This window comes from Malaclemys terrapin, chromosome 1 (assembly GCF_027887155.1).
Source record: "Malaclemys terrapin pileata isolate rMalTer1 chromosome 1, rMalTer1.hap1, whole genome shotgun sequence".
In the NCBI taxonomy this organism is placed as follows: Eukaryota; Metazoa; Chordata; order Testudines; family Emydidae; genus Malaclemys; species Malaclemys terrapin.
This window is the reverse complement of record NC_071505.1, coordinates 71180233-71194673: the sequence shown is the minus strand read 5'-3', so window position 1 is coordinate 71194673 and position 14441 is coordinate 71180233. Positions and strand designations below refer to the sequence as shown.

General features: G+C 37.6%; 1 protein-coding gene across 6 annotated transcripts in view; it reads right to left on the bottom strand.

The window, feature by feature from the left end:
- NAV3 (neuron navigator 3) overlaps positions 1 to 14441 on the bottom strand; it is a 583663-nt gene that overhangs the window by 30271 nt on the left and 538951 nt on the right. For all 6 annotated transcript variants that reach the window (XM_054027082.1, XM_054027035.1, XM_054027044.1 and 3 more), the window contains one exon: positions 1699 to 1782. In XM_054027082.1, coding sequence (XP_053883057.1) covers positions 1699 to 1782 — 84 coding nt within the window. The remainder of the gene's footprint in view (positions 1 to 1698; positions 1783 to 14441) is intronic.

The window sequence follows — 14441 nt, the reverse complement described above, 5'->3', positions numbered from 1 at the left end:
CATTCTAGGAATTATTTTGAGGAAGTTCTATGGCCTGTGCTACACAGGAGGTCAGATGATGTTCCCTTCTGGCCTTAGAACCTATGAATCTTATGAAAAAAAAATATTTTAGCACTAAAGATTGATCTAAGAAAGGATCTCCTCTGAACATTCATTACGATGTTCAAAGTCATTATATAGCCTAAAGCATATCAAATATTCTCTTCTACAACCCTTAACTTGATAGATGATTCTTTAACGGATGAATTCCATCCTCAATTTCTATATCATTACCAAAAACTCTAAACAGTACATAAAATGTTAAGCACAAAAACCTGCTCTACAACAATAGCTATGCAATTTACAGAGTGACATTGTTCCACTTCTCTGCAATAAATTGTACACTGGAATGCACAGTCAATTTTAATTAAAACTAGTTTTATTACTGCTGCATTAAGAAGCAATCCTTCTAACTCTCATTTTATATAATGAGGATTAAAGCTGCTAAAGGAATTTAACCTCAGTGGCACAGGAAAGAGGAGAAGGAGCAAAACAAGCTCTCAAGTCTATGGGAAAATGAGTTTACTTATGAACTGATTTGTTTCAATGTCACCATTTTAATCTCTTCTGGATAAGGGGCCTTCTGAGGGAAACTAGACTTTACAAAAGATTTTTAAAAATTGTTTTGAACATAAACTGTTTAAGAACATTTTGCTTAATATATAAAAAAGTCACCAAAAATCCTTTTTATCATGAGATACTTCAGGGCCAGTTTTGCCAGCCTTACTCACGGAGAGTAGTTCCTAACTTTGTAAGCAGTTCCACTTAATCAAAAGGAGGCCAGACAGTGAACCACTAATCACATTGACTTCAGTGGAGCTACTTGTATGAATAATTCCTTATCAGCATGCAAAGGATTCAGTCTGGCCCAATGGGAGTACTTGCTGAGTAAGCGTCTGCTCACCATAAGTAAGGGTTGCAGAATCTGACTCTGGGAGCTTCAACTTGCAAGGTGCTGAGTGCCCTGCTGCCAATCCAGCAATATATTTAAGTGCATAGTTTGCTTTAAGACTCTGAGTAGTCCATTGTAGTTAGTGGGAATACTCAAATATTTAAAGTTAAGGAAATGCTTTGCTGGATGGGGTCATGGTGCTCAGCACCTAGCAGAATCGTGCCCTACAACAGCAGCTCCTTTAACTGGTACCATGCGTTACATATACTAGGTATTAGGTTTTGATATTTCTTCCCCTCTAAATAGCAAAATCAAAACCAAATCCGTTAGACAACAGCTTGGTCACATTTCATAAACATTTTCAACAGGGTCATTTTTCTCTATTTAAAATCCTTTCTTTTGCCAAATTTTTGGTATTCTGACAATGTTGTCGGATTGGAATGAAATACTCCAATTGTTTATGATGAGCCTTTGTTGAAGAATCTTTCCATATGGATTAAGCCAAGAGTCACAAATGTTTTAATTAAAATCTGGAAATAAAAGATTTTATCTTCAAACCATACTGTGATATTGTTAGGGTAAATCTGATGCGGCACAATTTAATTCTTATAGAGCTTTATGAAGATTTGATTGCAACGGCCAGGAAAGAAAGATGTGTCTGTCTTGTTGTCACAGCTGTCCTTTCTTTCATTTTTTTAAAATTTAAACACAAACCCTAAAATAATCTGCTATGTTCCACATTCAAGCGTCTGCTTTTGTAAGCATACCTTTTGTTCAGCTGTCATTGTTAGGCTCTGCAGTCGGCCTGTCATATTTCCTAAGCTCTTTTCAAAAGCTGCTACTAGATGAGCCTGCGAAAGAAATAAAAGAAAAACATTTGAAATGTCACTAGTGTATGAAATGGACTGAGCAAAGCTTCCATGGTACATAAGGTATAATTCATGTGTTTTGGCTGGTCTAACAAAATCTGTAATCTGTAGCATTCAGTACTTTCTACTTCACATCCTCGCTTTCTCCCACCCTATCCCAACTGCCACAGAATTTTCCATTTTTCCAGGCTCAGTTTTATCTTCTCCGAGGGTACATCTATACTACAGGGGGGAGTCGATTTAAGATACGCAAATTCAGCTACGTGAATAGCGTAGCTGAATTCGACGTATCGCAGCCGACTTACCCCGCTGTGAGGATGGCGGCAAAATCGACTTCTGCGGCTTTCTGTCGGCGGCGCTTACTCCCACCTCCGCTGGTGCAGTAAGAGCGCCAATTTGGGGATCGATTGTCGCGTCCCAACGGGACGCGATAAATCAATCCCCGAGAGGTCGATTTCTACCCGCCGATTCAGGCGGGTAGTGTAGACCTAGCCCAACTCTTTAGTTGCAGCCTTCAGGACATTAACTGTGATTTGCTTTTCTTGTCACTGTGGGCAATAGAACTTCCCCCCCGATGTTATTCTTTCCCATTACTGAAAATAACAACAGAAGGACTCAAGCACTCGAATTTACAGAAAAGTTCTAAGCTGTCAGACTCCCAGATACAAAGCTCATCTAGAAGAGTCCATGGAACCAGACTATGGAATGTGTCTAGATACTGTCATGATGACCTTTTAAGATATTATTACTTTGTCTATTTCTCTAATACAGCAACACTCTTCTAAAAGTGTCAGACATTTGCAGAGAGCCATAATATAATCTTATTCCTACTGGTCTTTATAGTGGGTTGAATCTGCATATCTATCCTTGTGTTGTTTTAATATAAAGGCACTGATTTCTTTGAAGTTAGATGCCTACATTTTTCAATGATGCAACAAACAGAAATTGAAATTCAGCAATGCTTTGTTTTAAAATGTTTAATTCAGATTTTCGAAGAATACCCAACACAGACTATATTCAAGAAGTATTAGGCTAGACGCACTCGTTATTTGTTACGTATTTATTTGTTTAGATGAAGAGTCAATTGTCATGGCATCTAAAATGTTACAGCTATTAAACCCCCAAAGAATTGCAGGAAAAACATGGCAGTGATGTTATTAACTTTTTATGGCTCTAAGAGTCACTTAGAAAGAGAAAGAGTGTGGTCAGGCTTACAGTTTCAGAAAATATTCAAATGGAGGGATTTCTCTCTAAGAGTTTGTAACAGGGCAATGGACTGCTATTTCCATGGAGGTCTGTAGGATTCACAAAATCCACAGGTCTCTTTGCTTAACTTATTTTTTTCTGAGGGATTGCCACTTAACTTACACATACTGGCAAAGCAGAGAAAAGGGCCAGGAGGACCTTGACCAGGGCCAGCTCCAGGCACCAGCTTGCCAAGCAGGTGCTTGGGGCGACCACTTCGGAGAGGGCCGACATGTGCACCTATTCCGCGGAAATTCGGCGGACGGTCCCTCACTCCTGCTCGGAGCGAAGGACCTTCCGCTGAATTGGCGCCGCAGATCGTGATCACGTTTTTTTTTTTTCTTTTGCGCCGCTTGGGGCAGCAAAAACCCTGGAGCCAGCCCTGACCTTGACAAGATGAGAGAGGATGAACAAGATATGGTTGAAGGAGAGAGGTTCTTTTACAAAATGTGAATTAATTGCTCCTGAAGAGTACATGCTAGAATTATGGAATCTCCTGTCACAAAACCAAATAGTAAAAATGAAAGTAACTATAGGCAACGTTTTCAAATTTAGGTACCTGTACTGTGTTTCCAAAACATGCACACCCAAAGTAGGCATATGTGCATGCAAAGATTAACTGTGCTTGTTCATTTATGTGCAAAATTACCTCTTTGGTGCATACAAACATATATGCTACTCAACAGTTTTTTCAGATGCAAGTTCTAATTCTTTTGTGAGCACAATTATTAATGTTGTTCAAATGCATTCAGGTATACTTAGTTGTTCCCAAAATTTTCTAGGTATTGTCCAAGCACATAGAAATAAATGTGTCCTGAAAAGTGTACAATCTAAAACAGATTAAGGCAGATGAATGGTGGGGGAAGAGGATACAACACAGAAGACTTTGTTTGGCCCATTTCAAGGTATGCTGTTGGGAGGTGAAAGGAACCTCCCCAAAACCTTGCTCTCCATATTATTTCTCATAGATGGAAGAATATTATGCATCTGAGACTGGCCAAATCAGAACTGTTTTTTTGCAGGCAGTAAATAGTTTTGTACACCTTTTAGAGTGATGTAAAGATTCCGCAACATCATGTAAAGGTCTGTGTTATAAGCAGACATAGAGTTATAAACAATAATTTAATTATTTATGGTAGTAGTAGTCAAACAATCTGCTTTCAACATATGCTCACGGATATATATTCTATTTCATAACTTAGCCTTAAGCTTGTCCTGAAAAGATTCATGCCTGAAGGGCTAAATTTTTATAAACATGAGCCTAAGTGTACATGGAAAACATGTAGTTTCCTAGAGATTAATCAGCAATTGTGTATACAGATATCTGTTTTGCATATTTGGCATGCATTTATGAAATTGTCAGCCTAAATTATAGAGTACAGTTTATATATATATGTGTGTATATATTATAGAGTACAGTTTATATATATATATATGTGTATATATATGTGTGTGTGTGTGTGTGTGTGTGCGCGTGTGTGTGTGTGTGTATACATATATATTAGTGCTGTCAAGTGATTAAAAATATTAACTGTGATTAATCGCACGATTAAAAAAATTATCGTGATTAATCGGGCTGTTAAACAAAAAGAGAATACCATGTATTTAAATATTTTGGATGGTTTCTACATTTTCAAATAGATTGATTTCAATTACAACACAGAATACAAAGTGTACAGTGCTTACTTTATATTTATTTTTTATTACAAATATTTGCACTGTAAAAAACAAAATTCGCCTATTAAAAGTACTGTACTGCAATCTCTTTATCATGAAAGTTGAACTTACAAACGTAGAATTATGTACAAAAATAACCTGCATTTAAAAAATAAAACAATATAAAACTTTAGAGCCTACAAGTCCACTCAGTCCTACTTCTTGTTCAGCCAATCACTCAGACAAACAAGTTTGGTTACAATTTGCAGGAGATAATGCTGCCCAATTCTTGTTTACAATGTCACCTGAAAGGGAGAACAGGTGTTTGCATGGCATGTTGTAGCCGGCGTTGCAAGTTATTTACATGCCAGATGTGCTAAAGAGTCATATGTCCTTTCATGCTTCAACCACCATTCCAGAGGACATCCATCCATGCTAATGAGGGATTCTGCTGGATAACTATCCAAAGAAGAGTGGACCAACTCATGTTAATTTTCACCATCTGAAAATGTCAGATGCCACCAGCAGAAGGCTGATTTTCTTTTTTGGTGGTTTGGGTTCTGTAGTTTCCGCATTGGAGTGTTCCGCTTTTAAGACTTCTGAAATCATGCTCCACACCTCGTCCCTCTCAGATTTTGGATGGCACTTCAGATTCTTAAGCCTTGAGTCGAGTGCTGTAGCTATTTTTAGAAATCCCACGTTGGTACCTTCTTTGCATTTTGTCAAATCCGCTGTGAAAGTGTTTTAAAACTAACGTGTGCTGGGTCATCATCCAAGACTGCTATAACATGAAATATATGGCAGAATGAGGGTAAAACAGAACGGGAGACATACAGTTCTCCCCAAGGAGTTCTGTCACAAATTTAATTAGCACATTCTTTTTTTTTTAATGAGTATCATCAGGATTAAAGCATGTCCTTTGGAATGGTGGCCAAAGCATGAAGGGGCATACGAATGTTTAGCATATCTGGCACGTAAATACTTTGCAACGCCGGCTATAAAAGTGCCATGTGAAAGCCTCTTCTCACTTTCAGGTCACATTGTAAATAAGAAGTAGGCTGCAGTATCTCCTGTAAATGTAAACAAATTTGTTTGCCCTAGCCATTGGCTGAACAAGAATTGTAGGCTCTAAAGTTTTACATTGTTTTGTTTTTGAGTGTAGTTATGTAACAAAAAAATCTACATTCATAAGTTATACTTTCACGATAAAGAGATTGCACTACAATACTTATATGAAGAGAATTGAAAAATATTATTTCTTTTTATCATTTTTACAGTGCAAATATTTGTAATAAAAAATAATAATATAAAGTGACCACTGTACACTGTTGTAATAAAAATCAATACATTTGAAAATGTAGAAAAACATGCAAAAATATTTAATATATTTCAATTGGTATTCTATTGTTTAACAGTACGATTAATCATGAGTACATTTCTTTAAGCTAACTGATAAAGAAATTAACTTAAAAAAATGTAATCGTGATTAATCGCGTTGTTAAACAATATATATATATAATTACAGTGGAGATATATATACATATATATATATATATATATAATTTTAAAGTAATATATATATATATATATATATATATATATATATATATATATATATATTACTTTAAAGACAGGTTTCAGAGTAACAGCCGTGTTAGTCTGTATCCGCAAAAAGAAGAACAGGAGTACTTGTGGCACCTTAGAGACTAACAAATTTATTAGAGCATAAGCTTTCGTGGACTACAGCCCACTTCCGAAGAAGTGGGCTGTAGTCCACGAAAGCTTATGCTCTAATAAATTTGTTAGTCTCTAAGGTGCCACAAGTACTCCTGTTCTTCTTTATACTGTTTAAAGTCATCCTTGATGTTTTGGAAATAGCACAACTTGATTTCTTAGACTAATCTCACACTCTCATGTCAGTTAAAAGAAAACAGCAATTGCCTTTTAAAACCACCATTTGTTTTTAAGGCCACTTTCCACTTGAAAAATCAGCACTGTATTATCAGAACAATCCACGCAACTTTACCTTGTTTTAATTCTCTTGAATATGACAGGTGACTCAGCATATAATCAGAGCTGAAGTAAAACATACTCTCATAGAGGAACTACAGCCAATTTTCTCCTATTTTACATTTGTTAACAGCAAGCTAATGGAGTTTCTCCATTCATTGCTTCATGAAAAAATCTGTGAATAGTTATGCACGCAGTTTTCCATGAGTATAACTCCCAGGTGTCAGTTTGTTTGGTGTGCACATGCAAACCACAAAGAGGACATGTAATTGTTTGCTCTGATTATACATAATTTATACCATTCTTTCATGATTATGCTGTAATAAAGTACAAGTCTTCGGAAGGTAATTGGGCATATTTATTATAATCTCTATCTTAAATTCAGAGCTACATATAGTATAATGTTTAATTTACATTGCATGTCTCTATGAATATTTAACCAGAATATTATGGGAAAAATTAAGAATTGAAAAGTTATATTGTCTGATATAGATATATCATATTGTGGCCTGAAAACCTTTAGAAAATGATAGCTATGTCACAATCATGGATATTTTAAAAAAAATTAGTCTATGATAGAATATATTTTTTTTCCTTGCAGTTAAAAATTCCATAATTTTAAAGCATGAGTGGAATTGCATCTGGATGATGATGGATCTCGCCTGAGAGACACTGTCAGGAGTATAAATAAGACTGGGTTTGTGGATGTTAAGGGGCTCAAAACATGCTCTTTAGTTAGTTATTTCACAAAACTCATGAATGAGAAGCAAGCTGTATGCTGAAAATAATTAGAGAATTATATTTGTATTGAATAATATTTACTTTTATTACCTTTGTTGTCTATCACAATAGAATAGAGTAATGGTCTACCAAATAAATAAATACTTTTTTTAAAATTCAAAGAGCTAGACCATGCAACAACTTTAGTGAGCACTTATTTAAACAGGTGTCAGTGGGACTACTCTCACTGGAGTGACTAAGGATAGTACCATCTAGCCAGATTGTTCATTGGAAAAGACCTCTCAGCTTTATTAGCCAAACCACAACTGAAATGTGTAATGCCAGGCAACAGTTGCTCTACAAAAAACCCTTATTAATATTCAGAAATTTAAATGAGGCACCTATTTTACACTTTCGAATTTCCAATTCAAAAAACTGAATAATAATATATTTTTGATATATTTGGGTGAGGAACTGAAATCATCCATAATATGGAAAAAAAGAGCCATTCTTTGTTTCTTATAAAATAATATTTCTGAACAGAAATACTTAAAAAACTTATTTACAATCAATCCTTTGCATCTCAAAAGGCTTAGTTGATTATGAAGATGGCTTCAGTTACAGTCTACACAATTAAAATAATGAGTAAAATACTCTAGAATAATTAGCATAAATGCCACTTATTTCAACACAAACATGCTTATATTTTTACATTTATAGTGCAGTACTGGTACTTGAAGTGATACTTTGGAGCCATAGTTAAGGAATTGCATAGCCATTCAATATGTTGTTAGCAATATTAAAAGCATTTCTAGAGCAAAGTATATCCAAATATTATTCATTTGTAACAAGTTATACAACTAATGCCATATCTACTACACAACCTAATGCTGCATTCTTTGCATCTACAATTCCCTTGGAAAGCAACTGGAGATGTGGGTGCACAGGATGTGCAGAATGAGTCCCACAATGTAAGAAGACCAGAACCTGATTTTAAACATTGAATTTTATGAGATTCTTGGAAAATACAATCTTGGGTTTAATGCCCACCTTGAATGTGACGTCTATATACCCAAGGCTATGTTTACTTACATTCTTTATAGCTTGTACTGCTCTGCTCACATTTATAAAATAAAGATAAGTAAATAAATTTCCTCCCACCTGACATGGCTGAATGAAAGGATGTGAGAGAGGCCACAAGGGATCTGGCTGATTGCAAGAAGCGACTGTACATCTGGTGACCTTTCCTGCTCGCCTCCTGCTATTATTTTGTTGTTTGGCCGTAGGATAGTGGTTCAGGGCTGGCCAAACAAGAGTGTTAGCCAAAGAACCCCCTCTGCTTTCTAGTGGCATCCTGGGTCTACTACAGTTTTGCCGTCATGCACCCTTCAGATTTATACAGTACGAGGCATTGATCAAAGTTACACTGAAAACATAGGGGAGGACTGAAACTCAGGCTGATGACTGGAATCTGAGCCCTTGTCAGTCAAGCAGGGAGTTTGCTGGTTGGATACATTTTGAACTAAAAGCTGCCCTTTCTTAATTAGTATTGAGATTTGCCCTTCAGTGGCACAGAACCAAGCAACAGACAAAAAGCCAGAATCTCAAACTAACTGTAAATTAAGCACCCAAGCAGCAGCTGGACTCTGCATAGGTTTAATCACTCACAAGTAAAACACTTTGGAGTTTATCAAATGAGAGAAATAGATGAAATCAAGCAGAGTGATTGATATAACAGAACTTGCATAACAAAAGTAAACCCAAACAAGCAAAACTTTTAACAAGGGTTTCCAAATATTTGAAGAATGGTCTACCTTGCAATTGACAGGCTTCAATCCGAAAACAGAAAGCAAAGCCTTGGCTAATCTGATCATATTTCAACTTGTCAATTCTTGTAGCAATACATGTACCACATAAGCCTTACCACAATGCTTTCATGACTAAGCAAATGAAGGAAAAGATGCTTAATAATATAGAAATGAAATGAAAGACAAAAATGTTCCGTTTTCACTCCGATAGAATACTTTTGCTTGACTTTGCCAAGAGAAACTTTATACAGTAAAATAAGTTGGGTGGGTGGGTGGGTGAGGAGATAATTATTAATGATGAATATTAGCAATAGGTTTTCCTCCCCAGAGCAGAGTGAGAACAAAGGGTTACATAGTTTCCAGATACTGAAAGGACTGGGAAATTGGAGGCTCAAGGACTGAGGATCAAAGGATGGATATTTCCACAACAGGGATATCTGAAGTGGTTAAACAGTGTCCGGGCCAATACAATACAGGAAAGTCTCTCATACAACATTCGACTTGCTGTGGCCCAAAAGTGAGAGGTAATGTGTGACAAAGACCCAACGTGAGGGACACCACAAAATTCTTCATGCAGGGAACTGAAAATGCTGTGAGATTCCTTCTTTTAGTGTAACTTCTAGAACACTGACTGGTTCATGATTATTTCTGCTTTAAATAACTTCACATTTCTGTGGAATGTAGGTACCTTTGGTATCAAATGAGTGAAATGAAGGAGATTTGTCAAGTATGCCTCAGAGCTTTAAAGATATACAACTAGAGTTCTGTATTTATTTGATAGCTAAAACCTGTGTTTACTATGATGAAGAAAGGGTCTAACTAAAATGAAAAGCCTACCTGAGTTTGTCATATGATATTTAATTTTAACTACATATAAAAAATTACCTTTAAACTAATTTGCAATATTTATAGTTTTTTTATTTTGTGAACAGAATAAATCTCACAGTCCAGATAACAATTACATGATTACATAAACTATAATTTATTGAAAACATAAATCCTTCTGTACTTTTTATTAAATAGTAAATAAGATCTGATAAAACATACCCAAGAAAACACACACAACACACTTAGATGTAGCATATCAACAAGAGGGTCCCTTTGATTCTTTGGGTTTATAGGAAGGTGTTTTCTATTAGGCTTTAAATCTTTTATACCAGTGATAAGAGAGGGAAGCAGCCTAGGACTGGACTTAATTCTGACAGTGATTTTCACCAGACAGATTTGAAAAATATATATCTTGTGACAGCATGCAAGAAAGTTGCAGTTATAAGTAATGGTTGCTTTTCATCTGAGACCTTTTTAACCAATAAAGAGTCTAAATCCCCTATTGATGCATGGAGGATATGAAACCCCTGAGTTTCATGCACCAAAAAAGTATAATTTTGGGACGAATTCCAGATGTTGCGGGGTTTGGAAAAAAAGGAAATGTTTCTGTGGGAGGTTTTTTTCCTGCTGCTAACAGCATCTCTTTTAAAACTGCTCACAAGTTTAGAATGGTATAAGCAGTTTCCATAGAGATGGATTAGTAGGCAGGTGACACAGTCAAGAGAGCATGATAAGTTTAGTTTAGCATATGGATATCACCACTACACGTGGTGCGTATCTGCATACACAAAATACATACTCTCACACAAAGATTTACATATATATGTACATACAGACAAATATAGAGTCTATGTATTTACTGTGCTATTGGGGGTGCTATCCTTCCCATGAGACTAGAGGTCTTACCACTTGGCATTCTTGTTATACACACAGATGCACAAAAGCGCTGTGCAAATAATTTGTTTCCAAAAAATGGGGGGGGAGATCATTTTGTGTCAAACAAAATTATTTTTCGTTTCATTTTCAAGTTTTTTTTCTTTAAAAAAAATTAAATTGAAGTAAAAATCTAAACAAAAAGTAATTTTGAGTAAAAAAACCAACCTTATATCCCCTTTCTTCCTTGCACTGGCTATCTGTGCTACAGGTTGTAGCATAGGAGGGGGAAGAGCCACTGTCTCCCTCATCCCTGTGCAAGTGAGTGGGAGAGGGTGGGGACTGGGTAGAGCCTAGACTAGGGATCGGCAACCTTTGGCACGCGGGTCGCCAGGGTAAGCACCCTGGCGGGCTGGGCCGGTTTATTTACCTGCCGTGTCCGCAGGTTCGGCCAATCGCGGCTCCCAGTGGCGCGGTTCACTGTCCCAAGCCAATGGGGGCGGCGAGAAGCAGTGCGGGCCGAGGGATGTGCTGGCTGCGGCTTCCTGCAGCCCCCATTGGCCTGGAGCGGTGAACCGCAGCCAGTGGGAGCCATGATCGGCCAAACCTGCAGACGCGACAGGTAAACAAACTGGTCCGGCCTGCCAGGGTGCTTACCCTGGCGGCCCGTGTGCCAAAGGTTGCCAATCCCTGGTCTAGGCTGTACCCAGTCCCCACCCTCTCCCACTCACTTGCACAGGGATGAGGGAGACAGTGGCTCTTCCCCCTCATATGCTACAACCTGTAGCACAGATAGCCAGTGCAAGGAAGAAAGGGGATATAGACTTTACTTCTCCCACCCAAACATACTGGGTAGCATAGATAAGCTTGCTTGTGGGGTATCATATGCTGCTTCTGGTATCAGACCAGAGAATGGGAGAAGACAGGGAGGCAAATTGTGACTGTCTGAGTGACAATCTGCTTCCTGGTCTTCTCTGGAGCAGTGCTGGAACATGCTGGAACACTGGTTCAACAGTGGAAGGAAAAGTGTCAACTAACGAATCACCGGTATGACATCCTGAGGCATCCTTGTTTTTTTGATTGTCTGTTATGTTGACCTCGCATCAAAGTAAAGATCAAGACCAATACTGTTTTTCTTGTAAGATATGAAGGGAAAACAATCACAGCCCAAGAAGGTGTCATTCATGCTATAAATCTCAGTGGAGTAACCCAACAACAGCAAACCACGCTGAGGGATTCCTAATCTCATCAGAGAATCATCATTTTCCCAAAGCTACCACACACTGGTACCTGAGAATGCACAGACATTTCCTTAAATTAATGGAAATCTCTGTAGGTCTAAATTGTAGTCATCCCAGAATTCTCAATACCTCTAGGTTTTAAAGTAAGTAAGGCACTGAGTAGATATAGTACATTCTTAATGTATTGTGTTATCACACATTATTAGGGAAGCACACTCCAAGTAAAATGTACAATAATATTATCTCTCAAACATCTCAACTTTCACCAAAGATGGTAACTCTAGTTATTTCCTGAACTGCCTTTAAAAACCTCACTAGATTGTACATCCATTATCTGGTAACTCTGAAACCATAGTAACTGCACACAGTACACACAGTGCTCACATTCCCTATATTGCATTATCTCCTGATAACACGTTCAATAACTCATGTCATTTCTGTATGACAACTGGGAGGAACAACAGGGAGCTCTCTGTGATATAGCCCAGTTTCCATTAGTTATAGATCAGCACTGTTATTGCAGCATATGAATTCCACTCACAGTTTTATAATGTTTTCCCCTCCACACCTATCTTATATTTGTACTGCATTCATCACTGTGGTATCTTGAGTACCTTACAGAATTATATAAATCCTACAGAGAGAGTAAATTTGCATCATCTCTGTGGTCCTCTTCCTCTTATTCTAGGAGAAGTACAATTTTTAAAAAGAAATTATCATCATTGATACGATGGGAGAGCTACATTGAAAAGATAGAACTTTAGTCCTGTCAGAAACATTTGGTCATTTTAGCTCTTAAAGGAAGGATCATTTTACGTCTTATTACAACAATTTGTAACACACCACAATGTCTGTTACTCTTAATTTCCCACTTCCAACCCTTTAGGCATAACAATTTAACTCACAATTGCCCACTTCATTTCAAGTGACCGCCTTCAACATGTGTAACCCCTTCTACTTAACAATCTGTCCCAACTCGTATTTAGCTCAGACACTCTGCTTCCCTCCCCAAACCTGAAGAAGAGCTCTGCATAGCTCAAAAGCTTGTACCTTTCCCAAGATAAGTTGATCCAATAAATGTTATTACCTCACCTGCCTTGTCTCTCTGATATCTTGGGACCAACACAGTTACATCACTGTAAACAATGAAGGGTCACCACAGTTTTGAACCAGCTGCTAGGAAAGCTCTGTCATCCCCTCACACTTCTCTTGCTCTTGGTGATCGTTTCATTGTTCCTGAGGAGTGCACCTGTGGTGGCTGGCCTTGGTCATCAAGGAAGAGGGAGTTCCTGAGATAAGCTGGTGCAACCGATGGAGGGCTTTGAAGTGCAAAGCCAATACCTCAAATTTAAACTGGCATTCCATAGGGAGCCAGTAATTTCAAACCTCAAACTTAAACTGGTATTCAATGTGTAATGACTAGGATGATGTGCTCCTGCTGACTGGCATTGCTTGACAGGCAAGCTGCTGCATGCCGTTCCAATTGGAGCTTGTGTGTGTCTAAGGTTTCATGGCTCGGTAGAGCTCATTCCAATAATCTGGAGGTCACAAATGCGTGGATTATCATGATCAACTCTATTGCTATGCGGATGAATTTCAGACTTCTAGACAATCATAAGTGGAAGGTACTTTTTCCAGCTATTGGAAAGTACCTCTGCAGTGTCAGTTACGTGTCCAGAAGGAACTCAAAGCCACAAAGTATTTTCTTCTGAGAGTAATGATATGGTATTGACCAGTTTTCATAATGCATTTTATTCTTCCTCTGGCAAGGAGTTCCACAGGTGATTGTGCATTGTGTGAAAAAAATACTTCCTTTTGTTTGTTTTAAACCTGCTGCCTATTAATTTCATTTGGAGAACCCTAGTTCATGTGTTATGAGGAGTAAATAACACTTCCTTATTTACTTTCTCCACACCAGTCATGATTTTATAGCTCTCTATCATATCCCCCCTTAGACATCTCTTTTCCAAGCTGAAAAGTACCAGTCTTATTCATCTCTCCTCATATGGAAGCCGTTCCATACCCCTAATGATTTTTGTTGCCCTTTTCTGAACCTTTTCCAATTCCAATATATCTTTTTTGAGATGGGGTGACCCCATCTGCACACAGTATTCAAGATGTGGGCATCCCATGAAGTTATAGAGCAGCAATATGATATTTTCTGTCTTCTTATCTATCCCTTTCTTAATGATTCCCAACATTCTTTTTGCTTTTTTGACTGCTGCTGTACATTGACTGGATGTTTTCAGAGAACTATCCA